Below are 23,478 nucleotides of genomic sequence, written 5' to 3'. Positions count from 1 at the left end.
TGGGGTTTGTTTGGTGGTATTAGTGGATGGGAAGAACGAACCATACAATTTGTTGGTAGGTAGGTAATGCATTCATTGGTTTCGGTATCAATAAGTGGCATCAAACTTATAAATAAAGAGGCAACAACCTTTTGCAAAATTAGTGTTTAAGACTCTTAATAAGACCGATCCGATTTTTTTGTTTGACGCAAATCGTTTTGTAAACTTTTGCAAAACTAAGTACCTAGTGTGGTTAGAAAGATCGTTTTGTACATGTTTGTAATCATTTTAACTACTGCCTATATCACATCATTTAGCCGAAGAATTTTATATATAGAGTAAACTCAGCTATTTTTTTCTAATTTTATTAAGTTCAGAAGCCAACTTAGTATACAAGTTATGCCTTATGATTTGCATATACAAACAGTTTTAACTCTCATATGTAACAACAAAATTAGTAAACTAAGAATTGAACAAAAGAAAAAAGTCTGAATATGTCCATGGAATCTAGAGGCAGCCCTTTGTAGTGGTGCTCGGCCCAGATAAAGTAGTCTCGTAAGTTAGAAACCCAAAACGTATGTAAATATGGTCTTATGATAAGATTATAAGCCCAAACAAAAATAACAAACGATGAGCTGGCAAGTCACGTGGTTCATCAACCGCATCACTTCCCATTACCCCAACCGGGTAACGGAGGTGGTTTGGTTTCTTCCGACTGTACAGTTCCCCTTTGGTAAATTAGATGAACCAACAAAAAAAAAAAAAACAATAGAAAAAAGGAACATAAAAGGGAGAAAATCTGAAACAATAAAAAAAAAAAAAACGAGAAGGGAAAAAAAAAAAAAAAAAGGAGTCGAAGAAGAAGAAGAAGAAGAAGAAGAACCTTTCGCGCTCTGACGAAATTCATTTACTTAAGACTGAATTTGATACTTTCTTCTTCTTCCTCTCTCAATCAATCATCTCTCCCCCCTCTCCTCAACGCCCACAAGATCCCTTCACGGATCTCTCCAAGAATCAATAATCGCCGCGGCTCATGACGCAGCCGCCTGTTCAACCGCCTCCGCCGCTTCCCGCTCCGCCGCATTCCGCCGCCGCCGGTGGTGCATTAAGAGGCGATGTTCAGGTTCGGTGCGCTGGCTGTCGCGTGATTCTTAGGGTGAAGACCGGCGTTGTTGAGTTCTCTTGTCCCACTTGTCAACTTCCCCAAATGTTGCCGCCGGAGCTTCTTTCTAGGGCACGGCCGCAGTTTCCGCAGTCTCAACAACCGCCTCAACCGCAGCCGATTCAGACGCTTCCGCCTCAGATTCAACAGCAGCTTAAGCCTCCTCTTAATTTACCTAGGCCTCCCGTTCCGGCTCACGGAATCGATCCGACCAAGATGCAATTGCCTTGCGCTAACTGTCAGGCTATCCTCAATGTGCCACATGGGCTCACTCGCTTCTCTTGTCCGCAGTGCCATGTCGAGCTCGCTGTTGATGTCTCCAAGCTTAATCGTTCTTTAACTGCTCCTCATTCTCATCCTAATCCTCCTACTCCTGCTGCCCCGCCCGTTCCTCCTCCGCCTCCTCCCGAAGAAGTCAATGAGGTTTTTTTCTTACCAATCGTTATATATGTTAGACATAGATTTTGAATTATGCTGTGTTGTTGGTTGTTTTACGTATGAGTTAATCAGTAATGTTTCACTTCTATCTTCTGGTGATAGAATTGTGGATCTGACACTCTCTGGCAATGGTTTTTGGGTATAGTTTTGGGTATATTTTGACACTCTAGTGTTGGATTCATAACTAACTTTACATGTCAAACTTCCTTCTTCATCCTTGTCGTGTTCGGAACATAATGTTATGGTGGATATTTACTAATTGTCCTCGCTGTATCGTTGGCCCAAAACTAGGAAGCTATTGAAGTGGAGAGAGAAGAAGATGAAGGTGGAACGGCAGGAGAAACGTTTATGGATTATGTGAGTGACTCATCTTGATCACTCGTTTTGGTTATCTTTTCGCCGTTATAATGTTTTTTGATGATACTAATTTGTTTCTTTGTGAAGCGTCCCCCAAAACTTTCAATCGGCCCTCCTCATCCTGATCCGATTGTGGAGACATCATCTCTATCTGCAGTGCAACCCCCAGAGCCCACTTACGATCTCAAAATCAAGGAAGAGCTCGAAAGGTCAAAGGCTTTATCGTGCTTGCAGATTGAGACATTAGTTTACGCTTGTCAGGTTGCTTTTAAATGGCAGAAAGTTTGGTTAATGGCCTCAAACGTTTCTTGTACCTGTATGACAATGATGTTTTTTTTTTATTTATTTTAGAGGCATCTCCAGCACCTTGCTGATGGTACCAGAGCAGGCTTTTTTGTTGGAGATGGTGCTGGTGTGGGGAAAGGGCGAACAATTGCCGGGTTGATATGGGAAAACTGGAAACATGGAAGGAGGAAAGCTTTGTAAGTCTTGTAGGAAGATACTGCCGCACCAATTGTATCCGTGCTGAGATGTTGATAAATCAATTCAATCTGCTTATGATTATACTACATTTGCATAATTGTGTCTACAATGTCCCTTTTTTAGGTCCTTTAGCTAACTTGAAGTAGGATGAGATGACTTCTAATTATATTTGCTCTTTTTCCTCTATGATTTACATAGGTGGATTTCTATTGGCTCAGACTTGAAGTATGATGCAAGAAGGGACTTGGATGATGTGGGTGCCACATCCGTTGGAGGTATTATCTTGATTTGGCTGTAAATTAAGTTTGTAATTCGCTTATTTTCTTGGGTCACAAGTTCTTCGTATGTTTTACATATAGCTTGAAAGTTTTTTTGGCTCATGGTTGAATAGAAATTTTTGAAAGTGGATGGTATAGAGTCGACTAGATCAGAAGAAAATTCTGATTTTGCTGAATGTATAAATTGACTCATGCTGTAATATTAAGATATGGAGTATAGATGTATTTATAGAGAACTTATATACTTTACTGTCATGCCTAGAGAATGTTATTGATAGTTGATGTTTGTGCAGTTCATGAATTTCAGTTAAATTAAAGTTGGACTGTAACTTTAGAGTAGTCCAATTGGATTTGTGATTCTCAGTCTCGTTAACCTCTTATAGTGTTGAGCCTGGAAACTTTATAGAATATTAAGACATGGATAAACACGGAACCATGTCGACGGATAAGTTGACAAGTGAATAAATGTCCAGTCTGGTGATCATTCCTGTGTTTTGTCTGCAACTAGATGACCATATATTTTACGTGCAGTGAATCCTTTGAACAAGCTACCTTATTCGAAGCTTGACTCAAAAAATGTTGGTGTTAAAGAAGGAGTGGTATTCTTGACATACAATAGCCTCATTGCTTCCTCTGAGAAGGGCCGTTCTCGTTTACAGCAGCTTGTTCAATGGTGTGGACCAGAATTTGATGGTCTCTTGATCTTTGATGAGGTAGCAATTCCATGAATAATGTATATTAAATTCCATGAACAATGTGAGCATGACCTGTCGTGTTAGATTGCTTGATCACTGGTTCTATCAATTTTGAGCCAAGCTCTATCATTATAACATTATCGTTATGCAGCTACTAATTTTTATCATTTTCTTTTGTAGTGCCATAAAGCGAAAAATTTGGTACCTGAAGCTGGGAGTCAGCCGACACGCATCGGGCAGGCAGTTGTTGACATTCAGGTCTGCTACTTGTAACTGAATGCCTGACTTCACGTTTCTCATCAATGTTGCTTTCAATATTGCTCTTGGCTATGAAGAGTGAGAGATTAGATACATCGATTTGTCTTTTTGAAGTGTACTTCTCAGTTGCAGATAATATAGTTTAACTGTGGTTAGTCTCTTTTAGTTGACTCTAAATTATGAATTTTGGAAATGCAGGATAAGATCCCCCAAGCACGTGTTCTTTATTGCTCTGCTACTGGTGCATCAGAACCACGAAACATGGGTTATATGGTCAGGCTTGGTCTTTGGGGAGCTGGAACAAGTTTCAGTGATTTCAACAAATTTTTAGGTTTGTTTTCTTTTCTATCCACTGTTGAATATATTGTTGTGGCATTTGAATTAGTACGTTCTAGTTCTCTTTATGTAAATTATTTAAGTGTCAAGTTGTAACTTCTGTCTAGAGCATATACAAAATATTCCATTACATGAGTTTGATAAATTTGACCGCATTCACTGAATTCTAATAGTTAAGTTGCTTCTCTTACTCTGCTTTATGCACTGCATAACTTGGGATGGAACTTTAACAGAACCCTTGCGCAGGTGCCCTTGATAAAGGTGGGACAGGAGCGTTGGAATTGGTTGCAATGGACATGAAAGCGAGGTTTTACAAGCCTGTGTCATACTTCTAAGCCATTCGCATTGCTCATAATTTATTCTAACATCCCTTCTATGTAATAGGGGGATGTATGTATGCCGAACCCTGAGCTACAAAGGGGCTGAGTTTGAGATTGTTGAAGCTCGTTTAGAAGAAGGAATGGAGGTAAATTTTTCTTCTATTTACTATTATATTGCTGGAAAGCTTCTCAGATCTATATTGACTATTTAGCTCTACTATCAAGTAAATGTCATGTAGCTTGAACCAAGCTCTTACATTAATTTCAGCAGGCTTTATTGTGATAATGAATTTCCAATGGTGCTTTGGTACTTTTTGGCAAGAAAGTTCATTATTTCGAATGTTCCCCTGTTTGTAGTTTAGAGATTCCTGTCGAAAAATTAAAAAGCAGGGCTTTTTGCTGTATTACTTGCTTTCTTCTGTAGGCAATGTACAATAAGTCTGCAGAATTTTGGGCAGAGCTACGGATAGAGTTGTTGTCAGCAAGTGCTTTTCTCCCTAACGAGAAACCAAATTCTAGTCAGTTGTGGAGATTATACTGGTCAAGCCACCAGGTATAACCTTATCAGAGACAATAGTTAGACGGTGTTACTACTGTTGTTGGTTAATCGATCTATTTCCTGGATGTTACTGCAGCGTTTCTTTAGACACTTATGTATGTCAGCTAAAGTCCCTGTAACTGTGAGATTAGCGAAGAACGCCTTGTCGACAAATAAGTGTGTGGTTATTGGCCTTCAGAGTACCGGAGAGGCTCGAACCGAAGAGGCAGTAACTAAATATGTGTGTTTCTCCTCATACTACTTTTGGAAAAAAAATATCAAGTATCCTTTTATGATTCCGTCTAAGCAATATCTGCATGATTGATAGTCTTTGCCCCTTTTTTTCTTGCCATAGGGTCTTGAGCTTGATGATTTTGTCTCGGGACCTCGAGAGCTCTTGTTGAAATTTGTGGAAGAGAATTATCCATTGCCGGAGCAGCCTGAACCTCTGTCAGGTAACTTAATTCTCTCTGTAAGAACTTTTGCTTTTACTGGTGGCTTTTTATATCCTGTTCATAGTATGCTTCTTTTGAACTTTTACAGAGGATGATAATGTTAAAGAACTTCAGAGAAAGAGACATTCAGCTTCACCTGGTGTTTCAATTAGAGGAAGAGTAAGAAAGATGGCAAAGTGGAAACCAGATAGTGATGATGAAAGTGATTTGGAGTCTGAAGGTGGGTTTCCTAGTGAAAAATGTCTTCTGGTACCTACTTGAACAGACACAACTTTGATGCTTAAGCTGTAGTGACAAACGTATAAGATGGGAAGTTTTGATTTTAGTTCTTTAAGCACTGCAAAACGTATCTATTAAGCTGGAAATAAACATAGCAGCTAATAAGCTTATTAACTTTTCCCTTATGTGTTACAGTAGATCTCCGTAATTGGAAATTGCTTTGGTAACGCAATTACCTCAGATCTCCTAGTTGCTGTATTTGCATCGTACTGGCTATTTCTTTAATAAAGAGAATCTTATATCCTCAACGTGCGTACATTCTCCTAATTAGTAGTGTTTTTAATGCAGCTGAGTCTGCTGACGATTCTAATGATTCTGATGATGAGTTCCAGATATGTCAGATATGCAGTGGGGAAGATGTACGTTGCTTTAACTTGGATAGCTTGATTTCTGTTAAGGTTACGGGATTCTAATAACTTATTTTGTAATGAAACTAGGAAAGGAAGAAGTTGCTCCATTGTTCTGAATGTGACAAGCTTTTTCATCCGGACTGTGTGGTTCCTCCAGTTACAGACTTGCTATCTGAAGCGTGGATATGCTATTCTTGCAAGGAAAAGACAGAGGAGTACATTCAAGCAAGACGTCTCTACATTGCGGAATTGCAGAAAAGGTCTATACACTGGATTAGCAACATGTGTCTCGTATACAGCAAAGTTATTAGATTCTTTTTGAGACTGGTTATCCATTTTGTTTCTTCTTAGGTATGAAGCAGCGTTGGAACGAAAATTAAAGATCATAGAGATTATCCGTGCCCTGAATCTTCCAAACAATCCTTTAGATGACATTGTCGATCAGGTAACCATCATCAATACATGTCTGTTATCTCTAATGTATGAAGCAGCTCATGGTTATACATGAATCTCCTCTCTTCATATGGTATAACGCTAGCCGTATCTATGAATCATTTATTCAAGTTTTGGCTTCTAGGGGTGCGTTGATTGTAGTATGATTCCAAGGCTTAATTTTTTTGGGTTAAATTAACTTCGGAAACTTCATAATGTGCCTAAACTGCTGCTGCTGTTTATGTCTAATGCAAGCTTGGAGGCCCTGACAAAGTTGCAGAAATAACAGGCAGGCGAGGTATGCTTGTAAGAGCATCTAATGGGAAAGGCGTTACGTATCAAGCAAGAAACACGTAAGCTTTAAAACTCTCTATCCAATTCTTTTAGTACTTTATTTTACTCAGCTCTAGCAATTTACTTTTCATCCTTGTGTTTCTTGGCTCTAGAAAGGATATCACAATGGAAATGGTCAACATGAACGAGAAACAACTATTTATGGATGGTAAAAAGTTTGTTGCCATTATTTCTGAAGCTGGTTCAGCTGGTGTTTCGTTACAAGCAGATAGAAGGGCAATAAATCAGGTATGTCGAGTTTATTAATTCTCTTACTAAATAAGATTTTGTCTTTCTGCGTATTTGTATTGTTCTGTAGATCTAAGTACATTGTCAAAGATGGCCTTAAAGGACTTGACGTTTCAGCTTTTGGTGTATTAGTTTATTTGAATTCTTCTTTTTTTGTATTTGTCTGCAGAAAAGAAGGGTTCACTTGACTTTAGAGCTTCCCTGGAGTGCTGATCGTGCAATTCAACAATTTGGAAGAACTCACCGGTCGAATCAGACATCGGCTCCTGAATATAGGTTGAATGACAGTGTTTGTGTGTTTGATTTTCTCTCCGTCAAATTGCAAAAGTTCTTGCTACCTTTTCAATTTGAAAAGTATGTTGTTGAAGTTGAGAAATTCTTTATTTTGGCCCTGTCAGGTTACTCTTCACAAATCTCGGTGGGGAACGCCGGTTTGCCTCTATAGTTGCAAAGAGACTAGAAACTCTTGGTGCTTTAACACAGGGAGACCGCAGGAAAGTCATGCTCCTCTCTAAACTATTTCTTAGTTGCTGGTCTTTTGGCTTGTTATAGCTTAAAACCTTGCCAAGTGTTTTGTCTCAAAGTATGATGTGGTGTATTGCAGGGCTGGGCCCTCCGGGCCTTCTTTGAGTGCCTACAATTATGATAGCAACTTTGGTAAAAAGTCCTTGATGGTGATGTATAGAGGAATAATGGAGCAGGTCTTCCTCATTAATTTTTGCTTCTTTAATATTTAGGAACTGTGATAATGGATAATGCGTTGAATTTATTATGGCTTAATTTTCAGGAGAAACTACCTGTTGTTCCTCCTGGATGCTCGGTTGATGAACCCGAAACAATTAAAGAGTTTTTGACCAAAGCAAGGGCTGCCCTTGTTGCGGTTGGAATTGTTAGGGACAGTGTTCTAGGTAAGCTTTTCTCGTAAGTTCACTTTTTTTCGTGCTGGATTCTAATTCTATTTCTAGTAATCTCGTTTTTACTTTACTACATCAATGACTATACAGCCAATGGGAAAGATGTTGGAAAGTTTTCAGGACGCATTATTGATTCTGACATGCATGACGTTGGACGATTTCTGAATCGCCTCTTGGGATTGCCACCTGATATCCAGAATAGGTATTATTATGAGTCAAATGAAAATTTACGCTTTGCACTATTTAACTTACCTTCCCTTTTACAAAGCATCTTCCGTTCGTTTTAACGCTTTCTGCTTGTACTGTGCAGGTTGTTTGAATTGTTTACTAATATATTAGACGTTCTTGTACATAATGCTCGGATCGAAGGAAGTTTTGATTCAGGAATTGTGGATATGAAAGCTAATAGTGTTGAGCTGCTGAGCACTCCAAAGGTTGATAATTTCTCTTGCTTGATTAGTGATTCTTAGTGTATTTGTGCTACTAATATGTTGAATTTTTCAGACCGTCCATGTTGATCAAATGTCTGGTGCCTCAACTATGCTCTTTACTTTTACTCTGGATCGTGGTGTTACATGGGAGGTACTTCAATATCTTTCACTCTTGGTAATAATTAGTTGTATTTGACTACAATAAATCAAAAGCTTGATTTGATCTGTGTCCCAGTCTGCAAGTTCAATGCTAGAGGGGAAGAGAAGGGACGGACTTGGTTCTGCTAATGATGGCTTTTATGAATCTAAAAGGGAATGGTTAGGAAAACGACACTTCATATTAGCATTTGAGAGGTAAATCATCATCCTCGCTAATCTTTGGATATTTACTTGTGAACCTTCATAACATACAAATATTAAAATATCAAGAAAAGTATCAAAATCTCATTGCTGGGGTTTATCTTGGATTTCTAGTGCGGCTTCCGGGTTGTTTAAGATTGTTCGTCCTGCTGTAGGAGAGTCAATCAGGTATGTACACCGTTGGCAGAACCTTTACATTTCATATTTCTGACTTAGAGACTGGTCTTAACTGTTGTTTTATTCTTTCCAGGGAGATGTCTCTTTCAGAGTTGAAAACTAAATACCGAAAACTCTCATCTCTGGAGAAGGCTCGGACTGGTTGGGAAGACGAGTACGAAGTTTCTTCTAAACAGGTAAGCTTCCTCAGTCAAAAATAAAGTTCAGAGTACATCGAACCGAAGCAGAAAAGATTAGCACAGAATCATCCTGCAGGCGTGTCAAAGTTTAAGCGTCATGGCACTAAATGAGTCATTTTCATTGATAAAGTGTTGTGCACTAAATGAGTTTATATCTGAGTACAGTGTATGCATGGACCCAAGTGTAAGCTGGGCGAGTATTGCACAGTTGGGCGAAGAATACAGGAAGTAAACGTTGTGGGTGGCCTCATTCTTCCCATCTGGGGAACCATAGAGAAAGCTCTCTCGAAACAAGTAAAAATAACCTTCTCAAAATTTCTGAGACTCTCTTTCACTGTTGGCATTGAAACTTAAAACTGTATTCGGATCTTTTGCAGTCCCGTCATAGCCACAAGAGAGTTCGAGTTATACGCATAGAGACTACGACGGACAATCAGCGGATAGTTGGCCTCTCTATACCTAATGCAGCTGTTGAAACTGTATTACAAGGTATTGCAATCTTTTTTTTTTATGGTTAAATCCGACAAGAAATAGAGTATTGATTATTTTGACGATTGTTGCTTCATGTCGTTTTGTTTTGTATTTTGCAGATTTAGCATGGGTTCAAGAGATTGATGATTAAGACTGAAAACATTTTTATAAGAACAGACACCCCTCAATTCTCCCCAACCAAGTTCGCATGCCTATTTGTATTTTCTTTATTTAAAAGAAAGAGGAAAATGATACCTGACTTTCATTTTTGTGTATATCACATGACAAATTTGGAAGAAGATACATAGATGTAATATTATTATGAATTAACAAGATTCATTCCTATGTTTCGTTTTTATCAAAGGTGTGCAGAAATCAGAATACACAGAATATCAACAAAAAGAATAACAACAAAGTAAATTCATAAACCATAATTCACATAATTGAGTAAAACAAGAATAATTTCAGTATTTCACAAAACACAACACACATAACGTTTAAGTTACACAAATGCCCTCAAATAGTATAAAGAACCAGGCTTATTTCCCGACCAGAAGAATAATCATCAAGCAACGGTCGTTGTAAAAAAAAAAGCATCAATAATAAAATAAAACCTCAGATTTTAACAGATAAAGGGAGCATTTGCATAGCCATCATGACAATACAAACCTGGCTGCTGAGTAAAACCTTGCTTCTTCAGTGACTTCCTTGCCCTTGTAACCATTTCTCTGTTTGATATCTCACCGTCTGTCTCCTCCAAAATCTTCTGTATCGCATTGCTCATGGCTCCATAAGCCTCAGTTGGTTTCCCCGCTGGAGTGGCATCGGCAGAGGTCTGATCAGTTTGGCAACCGCTGATCAGTATACCGCTGTCTGGAAGCGGAACCGAACCTCTGGAACCACCGGCATAAACCTCTTCTTTACTCCCAACATGTGTCTGCATCGCGGGTTTCACATAGTCCTCATCGTTGAGCTTCCCCTCAAGAAAACCTGAAGCCAACTTTCCAAGCGTACCCATAAGCCCACCTTCTTCTCCATTTCCTGATTGAAGCTTACCCAAGATCACTTTCATGAACTTCTTCACTTTTGGGCTCGAGTCATCACCAAAGGCATCAAAAAGACTTGGCCTGATTTTCCCAACTTCGATATTATCATTTCCTGTTTGCTGCTTGAGGATATCGATCAAAGTCTGCAGAGGAAGAGATTTGTCTTTGGCATGAATCCTTTCTCCATCCTCTAGCTCAATCTCCTTAGTCTCGATTTCTTCAGACTCATCTTCATGCTTCTTGCTCCCTCCAATGTGAAACCCTCGAGACTCAATGGCGCCTTCAACTTTGCTGCGCAAGAACTTCCTGAAGCCAAATTTCGAAGAAGACTCTTCTTCCTCCTCGTCCTCTTTCTTAGTGCTCTCTCCAATCTGCTCCTTGGCTTCATCAATCAAACCACCACTGTGACAAGAATCTGAAACGATTGTCAATCTGCAACCTTGAGGAACTTGGTCAACCAGATCCCTGAAATCATCATCTGCAAACAATAAAACAATTACCTCAGCCAAGTCAGATACCATATTCCTAAAACACAAACCTATATATATTCTCATTCCATATTCCTAACTTTAATTTTGATCCTATCAATCTCCAGCACAAAATCCTAACTTTTCTACCAAAAAAGCTTCTTTATCATCGGATCGGAGATCAGAAGATCAAAATTACAGATCAATCAGAAAAGAACAATTTAGATTTTTTTTTTAAAACTGACCTGTAATGAGATTCATATCGCAAGGAACAATACACTCATCGTAGCCAGTGTCATCGTCTTCACCAGTCTCAGCGGGGAGCCTCGTACCGTGTCCACTGTAATGAACGACAAGAACGTCGCCAGAATCAGCAGATCCGACGAGATCCTTAAGAGCACGGCGGATGTTTTTGCCAGTGGGCTGTGTAGAGGATTCATCGGTGTCGATGAGGACGGTGATGTCCTCCTCAGAGAAGCCGTACCGTTCGACGAGACATTTGTACATACGACGAACATCGTTGACGCATCCCCGTAACTCCGCCTTGGTTCCTGGGTAATTGATCCCGATAAGCACCGCCTTTTTCGCCATTGACAAAGATCTGATGGATCTAATTAAAAAAAAAAACTCTGAATCTGATCGGTTTATGTTTCTGTCAGCTATTGGAGAAGAAGAGCTTATTCCGACAAAAAGTAAAAGTGATCGCTCGTTCGTGTAATAATTTTATTTTGGGCTAAGATTATTTCTTTATTCATTGATTTGATGCAGTTGGAATGTACGATCTGACGTGGCATTGATTTTGTCACGTTATTATTTTACACGACTAGTCCACACAAATAAATTACTAGCGTTATCCTTTCTCTGTTATCCATGACAAGTCAACTGGCCAATAAAATAATGCCACATCACATGTATTGTAATTAAAAAAGAAAGCTTTTCTCGAGTTAAATTCCATACAAAACCACGATCTCTGTTCTCTTCCCCATGAAGCCACGATCTTTTTCCTCAAATTCTCTAACAATTTTTTAAAATTTTAAACAATCAATCAAGCATGCGTGAGTACAGTGTTTTTGTGTTTCTTTGCTTTAACTAGAGCTTCTCTATTTAATTTTTTACTTTTTTTTGGGGTCAAAGAGGATAAATATGTGTATGTGAGTGACTAATGTGAGGTTGACCTTGGTCTTTACTTTTGTTGGTGAAGTTGTCAACCATATCTTCAATGCCATTCACATCGGATGAAACTGTTGTTAGAAAAAAAATAAAATATACTGTATATTTTTGGTATGAAACTATGAATGTTAAATTTATACCGATTTAAAACAGCTATGTCTATCTGTAAACTTCTCTCAGAAAACGATTACAATATATAGTATTACTATTATTTAGAGGAAATTTGAGAAAATGTTTATAACGTACCTAGAGAAAATTGGAAGTATAACGATTAACATAGCCAATGAACAACGACCACTTGACATTCAAACCACAGTTACAACAACTTATTCAACATGAATGCTTTTGACAAGTCTACAACCAAAATACAACGGTCAACAAATAAACGGAGCATTCACAAAACTATCATTGCAATATAGTCCTGGTCGTTGAGAAAAGCCCTGTTTCTTAAGAAGCTTTCTTGCCTTCAAAACAAGTTCCTTGTATGTAATCTTACCCTTTGTCTCCTCAAGTATGATCTGTACAGCGTTGGTGAATGCTCCATAGGCCATTTCAGGATGATCCAAAGGACTCGCGTCAGCAGAAGTTTGGTCAGTTTGGCAACCGCTAATCAAAATACCGTTATCCGCAAGAGAACCATCGCTTGCACCTGCATAGACCTCTTTCTTGTTCCCAACATGTGTCTGCACATACTCTTCATCATCGTTTAGTTTGTACTCAACAAACTCTTCAGCTAGTTTCCCAATCATTCCCAATATCCCACCTTCACTTTTAACTTCTTGCAGCTTTGTTAGAAGCACTTTCATGAACTTCTTAACCTTTGGGGAGGCATCTTCTCCAAACACATTGAAAAGGGTTGGTCTGATTTTCCCAACTTCGATATTATCGTTACCTGTATCTTGCTTGAGGATATCGATTAGAGTTTGTAGAGGCAGAGATTTGTTTACGACATGGACTTTTGCCCCATCTTCTAGCTCAATCTCTTTAGTCTTGCTTTCTTCTTTCTCATCTTTGTGGTGAGGAGTGTGGATCCTTCGAGTTTCCAATGCTTCTTCCACAGCTTCACGCACGAAGCCTTTAAATCCAAATCTTGAAAAGACTCCAGATTCTTTCTTTGGATTCTTCTTCGTGCTATCTCCTATCTGCTCTTTAGCTTCATCGATGAGGCCACCACTGTGACAAGAGTCTGAGATGATTGTCATGTGTGCGTCCTGTGGTACCTTCTCCACAAGATCCCTGAATTCATCATCTGCCAATAGAATCACCAAAAGAAGCGTGAATCTGAAGCTACATATTTAACAAAATAATAATATATCTTCCAACAAAAACAGGACAAGTAAAAAAAAGGACAACATCAAATATAATTACCGGTGATAAGATTCATATCACAAGGGACAATACATTCATCATAACCAGTATCATCATCTTCTCCAGTCTCAGCCGGCAACCTCGTCCCATGTCCACTGTAATGGACGACGAGAACATCGCCGGATTTGGCTGATTCAACTAGATTCAATAACGCCTGTCTGATGTTCTTCCCGGTAGGTTTGGTGAAAGACTCGTCAGTATCGATCAGCTGAGTGATGTTTCTCTCGGAGAATCCGAACCGATCGACAAGGCATTTGTGCACCCTCCGAACATCGTTGACGCAACCCCGTAGCTCCGCCTTGGTTCCAGGGTAATTGATTCCAATCAACACAGCTTTCTTCGTCATTTTTGATGATAGTATCTCAAAAGTTCTGCTGCGGCACAATTTTTTTGTTTTTGTTTTGATTGTGAGCGTTACATTTGGTCCTTTATGCTTTTATACTAATGTTTATTACTTTAAAATTAAAGAAGCCTTGATAAGGTTGCCAAAAAGACAAAAGAACCTCTAATAAATATTTTGTTGAAATTAATTAGTCATAAATTTTCCTTTCCACTAAAATTATAACTATATACTATTAATTTAATTAATAATGTTGCCAAAAAGACAAAAGAGACTCTAATAAATTTGTTGAATGGTGTATAATTTTTTTTTTATTAGTCATAATTTCGTTTCCAAATATAGTATGTTTGAATAAATTATTAGTCTTATAGTTATTTTGTTGAAATCAATCATTCAATATAATCAAGGATTAATCAAAATACTCAAAATATAGCCGTTTGAAGAAGAAGAAGAAGAAGAAACGTCTATGGCTTGTCCTTATTTCCAACCAAAGCTAAGACGTACAAAACTTGTATAGATTGTGAGAATGAGAATGGCAAGAATTTTACGCATCGCTCATACATTACCCAAATAATTTACGCAAATGTTGCTTGTTATTGTTTATGAAGCCGCAAACAATCCCACGTTATATATCATCTATAACATTAATAAATTTGATGATCAAATTAATCATCGCATTCGTCGCACATCACTTTTTTTATTGCCAATACAATCGTATGGATCAAGCTAGGTTTTACAAAAATCAGGGAATATATTTGTCAAAAACAATAGCTATCAGCCAATCAGTGAAAATATTTGTCAAAAATAGAACTCCATAACCAATGTCTGAGAAGCAGCTCTGTAGTCTTTTTGTGATTTATTTATTATTTTTTTCTTTTTGGGTGGCTTGATATGTTACCTCATTGGTTTCCAAACAAAAGAATTGGGAAAACTTCATAACCAATGAACGAACAAACAATACTTGACATATAAATATTCAAATCAATGTTACAACAAACACACAGATCATAAAACTTATTCCACACGAACCAAATCAACAAACAACGAAAAACCTCCCCAACTTGTTTATCAACATATAAACTGAGCATCAACATAAGCATCATTGCAATACAGTCCCGGTCGTTGATCAAAGCCCTGTTTCTTGAGAAGCTTCCTAGCCTTCAACACAAGATCTTTGTTGCTAATCTTACCTTTAGTCTCCTTAAGTATGATCTGTATAGCATTGGTGAGTGCTCCGTAAGCCAATTCAGGGTGACCTGGTGGGCTTGCGTCTGCAGAAGTTTGATCAGTTTGGCAACCACTGATCAATATACCGTTATCAGGAAGTGCACCATTGATAGCACCTGCATACACCTCTTGGATCGCGGGTTTCACATCGTCGTTAAGCTTCTGCTCAAGAAACTCTTGAGCTAGATTCTCAATTGATCCCAATATCTCACCTGAAACAGCTTGACTAGTAGTAATAGTCTCTTGTAGGTTGCTTAGAATCACATTCATGAACTTCTTCACCTTCGGGCTTGAATCTTCTCCGAACATCTCGAAAAGGGTTGTTCTGATCTTCCCGACTTCGATATTATCGTTGCCTGTTTCTTGCTTCAGCATATCAATCAAAGTCTCTAATGGCAGAGATCTACTTCCCACTTCATTTATCTCTGCTTCTGTCTCCTTGTTGATCTTTGAACAGTCTCCAAAGTCTTTATCCTTCTTCTTCGTGCTCTCTCCTATCTGCTCTTTGGCTTCATCTATTAGACCGCCACTGTGACAAGAGTCAGATATGATTGTAATGGGACAATCCTTTGGCACCATATCCACAAGATCCCTGAAATCATCATCTGTAAACAGAGTCCCCATAAAAAGATTAATAATCAGATATCAATATCAAAAGGTTAGCAAAATCTTAGCATCTTAATTCAAAACCTAATCACATATATTAATTAGCACAATAACCCCCAAAATTTTCACATAATCCACCAGTTTTCAACACATAAGTTTCCGGTTTTGTATTAACATGAGAGCAAAATATCAGAAAGTAAATTTTCATATTTCTAACATCAAATATTTTCTTTTGTTTCATAATTTTAGGTTATTAAAGTTCAAACGCAAATACAACACTAAAGGTCCTTATGTTTGCTATATATGTTTTGGTTTTACAGTTAAACCACTTGGTGAACATGCTTAAAATTGTGACTTAAGAAAATATAATGAACGTAAACGTGAAAAAAACAAAAATCAAACAAATTAAATTGGTAAAGGAAAAGTTTAAATTCTTACGTAAACATGAAAAAATAAAAGTCAACGTGCATAGTCTTTTTTTTTTTTTTTTTTCACTTACCGGTGATGAGATTCATATCGGAAGGAACAATACACTCATCGTAACCAGTATCATCCTCTTCTCCAGTTTCCGCGGGCAACCTAGTCCCGTGTCCACTGTAATGGACGAAGAGAACATCACCCGGTTTAGCCGGTTCAACGAGATCCAACAACGCCTGTCTGATGTTCTTACCGGTCGGTTTGATCGAAGAACTATCAGTATCGATCAACATTTTGATGTTCTTCTCGGAGAATCCATACCGTTCGACGAGGCTTATATGCATCCGACGGACGTCGTTGACGCAGCCTCGTAGCTCTGCCTTCGTTCCCACGTAGTTGATCCCAATCAGTAAAGCTTTCTTGGCCATTGATGATATTTCAAAACTATGCTTGACAGTCCTTTTCTGATCCTGAGATGATTCACCCTTCATGGGTTTTTATAATCATCTTTATTATTTAACTAATGACCCCTATAGTTTTTTTTTTGGTATGACTTTTTCTGTCGCGTTCTTGTATGACAAAAAATAATAATAATAATAAAATAAAATAATTCGAGAAGATATTTGAAAATTATAAGCTCTGATTTTATCAATATCTTTCTTTAAATTTCAGATAATTGATATTTTATTAGTCAAAGTTAATACAAATTTGTATACGAGTGTAAATAATTTATATTCATTTTGGTTGCATATTCCTTGTAATCAAGTTTATAAATTTGAATAACCACATATCAAACAACCTAACTTGAACACAAACGTCAGATATAAGTAACAATTTCTACTTGAAAACGTACGAAACTTCGTTAGCTTATAAGAAATAGTCATAATTTTGCTGGACTATCATTTTAAAATGTTAAGAAAAGGATAATTGTTAATTTGTTTTATTCATAGTTTAATCTCTTTCTTGAGAGCGCAAACAATCTCACGTTATAAGCAGTAAGCACGTCGCTTTGCTGAGCTAATCAGCCAATTATTATGGCTTGATTCCTTCTATCTTTAGTCAACTGGACAAAGTCTCCTAGGTCTTAGTTAGATTCCTTGTATCATAAGTCTGATGGAACTTGCACACAACCTAGTTTTTATCTAATTATCTTCACCAAAAATGCTTACATTTATTTATTTATTCATTCTAACAATACAAATATTTAAATCCAACTATCCTGTTTCCATAAAATGTACACGTGTTATATTTCTTCTAATCAAGCTAATTGTATTTTTTTTGGACACAGAAAAAGTAAATTATCTTCCTTGCTTTAAAAAGTTTAAACATTATTCTAAACTACTCCACTTGATTAGTAGATAATTGAACAATGTAGTTATTTTAAAATATTATTGTTCAAAATTTTTATAGGACTTTATTAAACACCACTTGCTGATGTTCACACTAGAACGACAAAAAAAAGAAAACTACATTGTTCAATTTAATATTATCAATGACAACTAAGACTACAGAGATATGTTGATACTTAGATAAGGGAAAAAATTGCTAGCTACACGAATAATATTGTACTCTTAACTATACGAAGTAGATGTATTGTATGACCATATGCATGAACTATATGACGTTATGTGATTAACACCATAAACATACAATTCTGATACACCGGTTGACTTACTCCAGCGTTGACCAAAATTGACCAAAAAAATATTCTAATTTTTTTTATGTATACTATTAAAAACCAAAAATTTTAAATTTCTATATAAAATAGTTTATAGTTTTTAAAAAAATTAAGACATATTCTATATTATATAACTAAATATTTTGTTTACATCTTTAATATATACATTCTTATAATTAGTATTTTTTTATTTTGAAGCTAAACTAATAGTCAATATTTTTACGTCAAATATATTGTTTTGCAAAATCAATTTTTGGATCTTCTATCTTCTATATATTAAAAATAAATATTGTGTGTTTTTTGTTGTTTACAATCAAATATATTGCTTTATTTTTTGTGGAAAAAATGTATTTAAATAAATCAAATAATAAGTTGATGTTTTTAATTGCAATAGAAAAAAATTAACTATTATAAGACTGGATAAATTAACATATATACAATATATTTTCTATTGCAAAACTTAATAAAAGTGAAATGAAAAAGCCTTAATATTTTTTCAGATATTATAATAATTCATTAATTCTTAATAAAAGTGAATTATAAAAAATTTCGGTTCTAATGATTTTGATATGTATTGGGTTTGGTTCTAAGTATTTTTGTTGTAGAAATATTTTTTGTGGTTGAGAATATTAAATAATATTAATTTTCTATTTAGATAAATTAAGTAAGAAGTTGATGTTTTTAAATTAATAATGTTAAAATTAGTAGTTTTCTTATTTGATTTATTACAATAAAATTATCTGGTTTGAATTTAAGTTTTAATATCTTATGAATGATTTTTATTTCAATTTTATTTAAGTTTTGAAATTGAAAAAAGGTAACTATTATAAGACTAAGTGAATGGAATATATATATATATATAATATCTTTATTTTGGATCCATATATATTTTTAATTATTAAACACCATAAATGATTCCTAAATAATTTAATTAAATTTTTTTATTTTGGTTTCTAATACTAAAAACAAAAAAACAAAATTTGCCTATTTTTATTGGTCAACATCAGTCAACGCCGGTCAATAATGGTCAACACCGAATTCTGATGAACAGTGTACCGGAATAAGATGTTTGTGATGTTAAGCACACGATATTATATAGTTGGTATATGTGGCCATACAATACATATACTTTGTATAGTTGAATATACATTTTTAAAGTTGGCATGTGTGGTCATGTACTGTGAAATAGTTTGTGTAGCTGACTATCTTTTTCCCCTTAAATAATTAGCGTAGATGAAGGGTATTATTACAAATAAACATACTTGAGAAAATAAATCAATAGTTATCATGTCCACTACAATCCACAATATGTAGTCTGGAGTGAAAAAAGAACCTCTAATCAATCAACACACCATATTTAGCATATAAATGGAGCATTCACAAAACGGTCATTACAATACAATCCTGGTCTCTGAGTAAACCTCTGTTTCTTCAGAATCTCTCTTACCCTCAATACCATTTCCTTGTTCGTAATCTTATCTTTACCGGTCTCCGACAAAACCATTTGGATAGCGTTGCTAAACGCTCCAAACGCTTCTCCTTTCTTCTTAACATCTGCTGATGTCTCATCTGTTTGACATCCACTCAACAGAATCCCTCGGTCTGGATACACTCCGTTGCTTGATGCTCCTCCATAAATCTCACGGTCGCTCTTCACATGTGCCTCCATTGCAGGTTTCACGTAGTCTTCGTCGTTCAGCTTATCTTCTATATACCCACGAGCACTTTCTTCGATCTTACCAAGTAACGTACTTTGATAATTTCCTTCCCTTAGCTTGGTGAGAATCACTTTCATGAACTTCTTTATCTTGGGACTCGAATCTTCACCAAAGGCATCGAAAAGGGTCGGTCTGATTTTACCAATCTCGATATTGTCTAGCCCAGTTTGTTGTTTGAGAAGTGCGATAAACCTCTCCAACGGCAGATACCTTGATTTGACAACTCCATCACTCTCTCCAACTTCTTCTGCGATCTCGTCCGTTTCTACATGTGAGCTTCCGATTCCACAAAACGCAAGAAGTTTCACAAAAACGCTATGCAAACAGTTCCCAAAGTCGAACTCAAAAGAAGAAACTTTTAGTTCTGGGTCTGGCTTCGTCGTGGTACTCTCCCCAATCTGTTCCTTAGCTTCATCGATGAGTCCGCCGCTGTGACAAGAATCTGATACAATCGTTATCTGACACCCCTCTGGAACTTGTTCCACTAAACTCCTGAAATCATCATCTGCAATGCAACACACAAAACAGCGTCGATATCAACCAAACAAAAAAAAAACAATCCCCATCACTTCTATCAGCGTACATATCAAGATATTCAAAACTAGCCCTAAACAGAGCACTCTGTTTTTACATCATGTATGTATGTAACCAAGAAATCATCCCATAAAAATACTAACTACCGAATACAGTATCGATCTACTTACCAGGGATTGGGTTTAAGTCGGAAGGAACGATACACTCGTCAAAACCTGTATCATCTTCTTCCCCTGTTTCCGGTGGGACCCTCGTGCCGTGTCCACTGTAATGAACGAATAACACGTCACCGGCCTTTGCTGGCGTTACGAGCTCCGACAAAGCCTGACGGATGTTCTTTCCGGTGGGTTGAGTGTACGACTTGTCGGAGTCGATCAGCAGCGTGATATCTTCCTCCGCGAATCCGAACCGGTCAACGAGGCACTTGTGCATCCGACGGGCGTCGTTGACGCAGCCTTGTAGCTCCTCTGCGGTGCCTGGGTAGTTGATTCCTATCAGTACCGCTCTCTTCACCATTCTTGCAACCTTCAAGAGTTCTTTGTCTGAAAGCTACCACAACTGGATCTTAACGATTCTTCGTTGAGATTTGTGATCATCATTAAATGTAATAACTACTAGTACTAAACAAAACAAAATAGGTCGTTGTTAGTGGACTAACTTTATGTTTCTTTAATGACATAGCTGGCACGTGGAAATTATAGACTTATTTAAAAACGTAAAATTAATGCGCCGTCTGTGGGGATCGAACCCACGGCCACGTGGTTAAAAGCCACGCGCTCTACCACTGAGCTAAGACGGCTGGACAATATGAGTATCAGAATGCGCTTTTACTTTTGATCGTCATGTATTAAGATTCTTTTATAATGTCTTTCAAGTAGCAAAAGTGACCTTGAATGAGCTTATAAATTAGTCATCTTATGCTAATCTGTGAAAAGATGAGATCGAATAAAAGAATTGCATGTACGTACTGTACTTGTAATAACTCAAGTTTTTTGGTTTTAATGTTAAAATTCCAAAAAACATTATCTCATCCGTTGTCTGTTGGTATTGGGTAATTTTCTCTGTCTTGTTCCTGTTGGGATTGGGTTTTTGTCTGTATGTTGGAAACTCTTGTAACTTGGTCGATAATAACTCAAGTTTGCAGAAGTACCTAAGTGATGATGATTTGTAAGGCCAAGTGAAAGTATATAATCAGGATCGTGATCCAGTGATGGATGTTTCTTTAAAGTACTTGACGTCCAACATATCAAACTTGGCTTATACACACAGCTATATGAAAGCGAAATGAAATCCTAAACTCTAATCACCTTTTACGATGAGGAACAAGTCGATAGAACCTTTTTATTTAACATAACGATGTGTCATGTGTACCTTGAGGCTCGCTCATACGATTCAAAGTTTGAATTTCAAACTGAACACTTTCCATTCAAAGAAAACTTACAACAAACAATATAAATCACACAGATTATTGTTCAGCACCAAAGTCCACATGTTGTAAAAGAAAAGTACAAACATGACAGTTCTTTTTCAACATATGAATGAAACATTCACGTAACAATCACTGCAATACAACCCGGGTCGTTGAGGATACCCTTGTTTCTCAAGTAACTTCCTGGATTTCAAAACCAGATCTTTGTAACTTATCTTACCCTTTGTCTCAGTAAGTATAGTATGTATGGAATTAGTAAATGCTCCATAAGCTTTTACTTTGGAGCCTACATCTGCAGAAAATTGATCAGTTTGGCACCCACTAAGTAGAATACCGTTGTTCCCGAGCTCCCCATTACATGCTCCTGCATAAACCTCTTTCTTGCTCCCTACTTGTGTTTGGATCGCCGGTTTTAAAAACTCTTGATCATTCAGCTTCTCAGTAAAAAAATCTGTTGCTAGCTTTCCAATATTTCCCAACATTAAACCCTCACCAATACTCTCCTGCAAGTTGCTTAGAATTACCTTGATGAACTTTTTCACTTTTGGGGATGCATCATCTCCAAACACATCGAAAAGTGTCGCCCTAATGTTCCCCACTTCGATATCATATTTTCCTGTAGCCTGCTTCAACATATTGATTGAAGTCTCAAGTGGCAGAAATCTGTTTCTGGCATTGGTTCTGTTTTCAGTACCGTCTCTCTGTTCTGTCTTGGTAGATGTTTCTTCTTTTACTACAACACGTTTGGAACTAAAAAGTCCAAAGGGGCATTTGAATACTTTCTTGGGCTTCTTTTTAAAGCTCTCTCCAATTTGCTCCTTGGCTGAGTCAATGAGACCACCACTATGACAAGAGTCGGAGACGAACGTAAAGGAGCAGCCTTTGGGCACCTTATCCACAATTTCTCTGATATCATCATCTGAGAACAGAACCAACCATAACACACATATGAAAATGGAAATTATAAACCTGGAATAAGGCAAAACGTACTAACGTATCATTTTCAGATACGTACCGGTGATGTAATTGTGATCGGAGGGAACAATACACTCGTCAAACTCAGTATCATCGTCTTCACCGGTCTCTGGCGGCAGCCTCGTACCGTGTCCACTGTAATGAACAAAGAGGACATCGCCAGATTTTGCTGTTTCAACAAGATCCGAAAACGCCTGTCGGATGTTCTTGCCAGTGGGTTGGATTTTAGACTTGTCAGTATCAATCAGCTCAGTGATGTTCTCCTCCGAGAATCCGAACAGTTCCACAAGTGATTTGTGCGTCCGCGTAACGTCATTGATACAGCCCAGTAGCTCTCCTTCGGTTCCAGGATAATTGATCCCTATCAATATTGCTTTCTTCACCATTGCTTCAACACCCTATAAGATGTGGGCTGCATCCATAACCATGATGTTATTATAAGCAATTGTTGAATCTAATCAAGTTTTCTTAATTGATCACGTTGATGAGTGATTGATTTATTTTGTAATTATTGTCAAGCTGTCACAGAAATACTGTGTAAAATATAACATTATTGGGTGTTGTTGCTGGACCTTTGGGGTCTTCTCAATATAAACTATTTATAGTCCCGTTGATGCATTATCGAAATTCTCATTCAAATATTGGTAGCCCCGCTGTACTTGTGTGAAATCATGTGAGCGATTAATTGATCTATAATTTTAAAAATTCATATCTAAATCACGTGTTCATATAATTAATTTACAAGCTATTATAGATTCTTTTTTTTAATTGGTTGTATAAATTATATGTGGCATCAATTCACCAATGAACGTAAGTGTTAATATTTTTTTTTGTTCCTGCAAGTCACAAGGTTGATGAACAAACAGGAACTCTGGTAAAAATAAAACAAAATACTAAAAGTCTGATGAATCGCCGTCTGTGGGGATCGAACCCACGGCCACGTGGTTAAAAGCCACGCGCTCTACCACTGAGCTAAGACGGCTGAACGATTAAGAACTCGAAATAAAAATGAAAACTAAAACCTAAACA

At 37.1% G+C, this 23,478-nt stretch overlaps 6 protein-coding genes and 2 non-coding genes across 9 annotated transcripts; 1 reads left to right on the top strand and 7 right to left on the bottom strand.

Moving 5' to 3' along the window:
• Positions 1-682: 682 nt before the first annotated feature.
• On the top strand, positions 683-9,819 carry LOC104705078 (protein FORGETTER 1). 2 transcript variants are annotated; one of them, XR_015561396.1, is made up of 32 exons: positions 683-1,564; positions 1,871-1,936; positions 2,024-2,197; positions 2,288-2,418; positions 2,618-2,694; positions 3,229-3,410; positions 3,573-3,650; positions 3,849-3,981; positions 4,233-4,293; positions 4,371-4,452; positions 4,731-4,859; positions 4,942-5,085; positions 5,200-5,299; positions 5,388-5,519; positions 5,867-5,937; positions 6,016-6,188; positions 6,280-6,373; positions 6,616-6,713; positions 6,807-6,942; positions 7,112-7,218; positions 7,341-7,440; positions 7,547-7,643; positions 7,730-7,850; positions 7,947-8,058; positions 8,167-8,290; positions 8,361-8,438; positions 8,523-8,641; positions 8,762-8,815; positions 8,898-9,000; positions 9,169-9,297; positions 9,381-9,492; positions 9,594-9,819. XR_015561396.1 is itself a non-coding variant. In XM_087457466.1 (32 exons), exons 1-32 carry the CDS (start codon positions 1,013-1,015, stop codon positions 9,623-9,625), a joined length of 3,897 nt encoding a protein of 1,298 aa, XP_087313592.1. In that variant the 5' UTR covers positions 693-1,012; the 3' UTR covers positions 9,626-9,819. The 2 variants fall into 2 exon arrangements, 1 of the variants encoding a protein (XP_087313592.1); XM_087457466.1 differs by having other exon boundaries at positions 693-1,564; positions 7,341-7,437; positions 7,548-7,643.
• Positions 9,820-9,894: 75 nt separating this feature from the next.
• On the bottom strand, positions 9,895-11,799 carry LOC104703288 (metacaspase-4). Its single transcript, XM_010419297.3, has 2 exons — positions 11,233-11,799; positions 9,895-10,998 (listed from the first exon to the last, which is right to left on the bottom strand). Exons 1-2 carry the CDS (start codon positions 11,576-11,578, stop codon positions 10,097-10,099), a joined length of 1,248 nt encoding a protein of 415 aa, XP_010417599.1. The 5' UTR covers positions 11,579-11,799; the 3' UTR covers positions 9,895-10,096.
• Positions 11,800-12,441: 642 nt separating this feature from the next.
• Positions 12,442-13,970, bottom strand: LOC104703286 (metacaspase-5-like). The gene is made up of 2 exons (XM_010419294.3): positions 13,526-13,970; positions 12,442-13,406 (listed from the first exon to the last, which is right to left on the bottom strand). Exons 1-2 carry the CDS (start codon positions 13,869-13,871, stop codon positions 12,532-12,534), a joined length of 1,221 nt encoding a protein of 406 aa, XP_010417596.2. The 5' UTR covers positions 13,872-13,970; the 3' UTR covers positions 12,442-12,531.
• An 838-nt stretch (positions 13,971-14,808) lies between these two features.
• Positions 14,809-16,649, bottom strand: LOC104703285 (metacaspase-6-like). Its single transcript, XM_010419293.2, has 2 exons — positions 16,198-16,649; positions 14,809-15,697 (listed from the first exon to the last, which is right to left on the bottom strand). Exons 1-2 carry the CDS (start codon positions 16,604-16,606, stop codon positions 14,934-14,936), a joined length of 1,173 nt encoding a protein of 390 aa, XP_010417595.2. The 5' UTR covers positions 16,607-16,649; the 3' UTR covers positions 14,809-14,933.
• A 2,351-nt stretch (positions 16,650-19,000) lies between these two features.
• Positions 19,001-20,700, bottom strand: LOC104703284 (metacaspase-7). Its single transcript, XM_010419292.2, has 2 exons — positions 20,216-20,700; positions 19,001-20,016 (listed from the first exon to the last, which is right to left on the bottom strand). Exons 1-2 carry the CDS (start codon positions 20,559-20,561, stop codon positions 19,151-19,153), a joined length of 1,212 nt encoding a protein of 403 aa, XP_010417594.2. The 5' UTR covers positions 20,562-20,700; the 3' UTR covers positions 19,001-19,150.
• Positions 20,701-20,772: 72 nt separating this feature from the next.
• Positions 20,773-20,844, bottom strand: TRNAK-UUU (transfer RNA lysine (anticodon UUU)). The gene has a single exon. It is a non-coding gene; the product is annotated as a tRNA-Lys (tRNA).
• A 587-nt stretch (positions 20,845-21,431) lies between these two features.
• LOC104703282 (metacaspase-5-like) lies at positions 21,432-22,955 on the bottom strand. The gene is made up of 2 exons (XM_010419291.2): positions 22,490-22,955; positions 21,432-22,393 (listed from the first exon to the last, which is right to left on the bottom strand). Exons 1-2 carry the CDS (start codon positions 22,833-22,835, stop codon positions 21,573-21,575), a joined length of 1,167 nt encoding a protein of 388 aa, XP_010417593.1. The 5' UTR covers positions 22,836-22,955; the 3' UTR covers positions 21,432-21,572.
• Positions 22,956-23,359: 404 nt separating this feature from the next.
• Positions 23,360-23,431, bottom strand: TRNAK-UUU (transfer RNA lysine (anticodon UUU)). The gene has a single exon. It is a non-coding gene; the product is annotated as a tRNA-Lys (tRNA).
• Between the last annotated feature and the right edge of the window lie 47 nt (positions 23,432-23,478).

The sequence above is a fragment of the Camelina sativa genome, chromosome 7 (genome assembly GCF_030686135.1).
Source record: "Camelina sativa cultivar CO46 ecotype springtype chromosome 7, ASM3068613v1".
NCBI classification, from domain to species: Eukaryota; Viridiplantae; Streptophyta; class Magnoliopsida; order Brassicales; family Brassicaceae; genus Camelina; species Camelina sativa.
The sequence above is the reverse complement of the archived record's forward strand: the minus strand, read 5'-3'. Positions and strand labels throughout refer to the sequence as shown.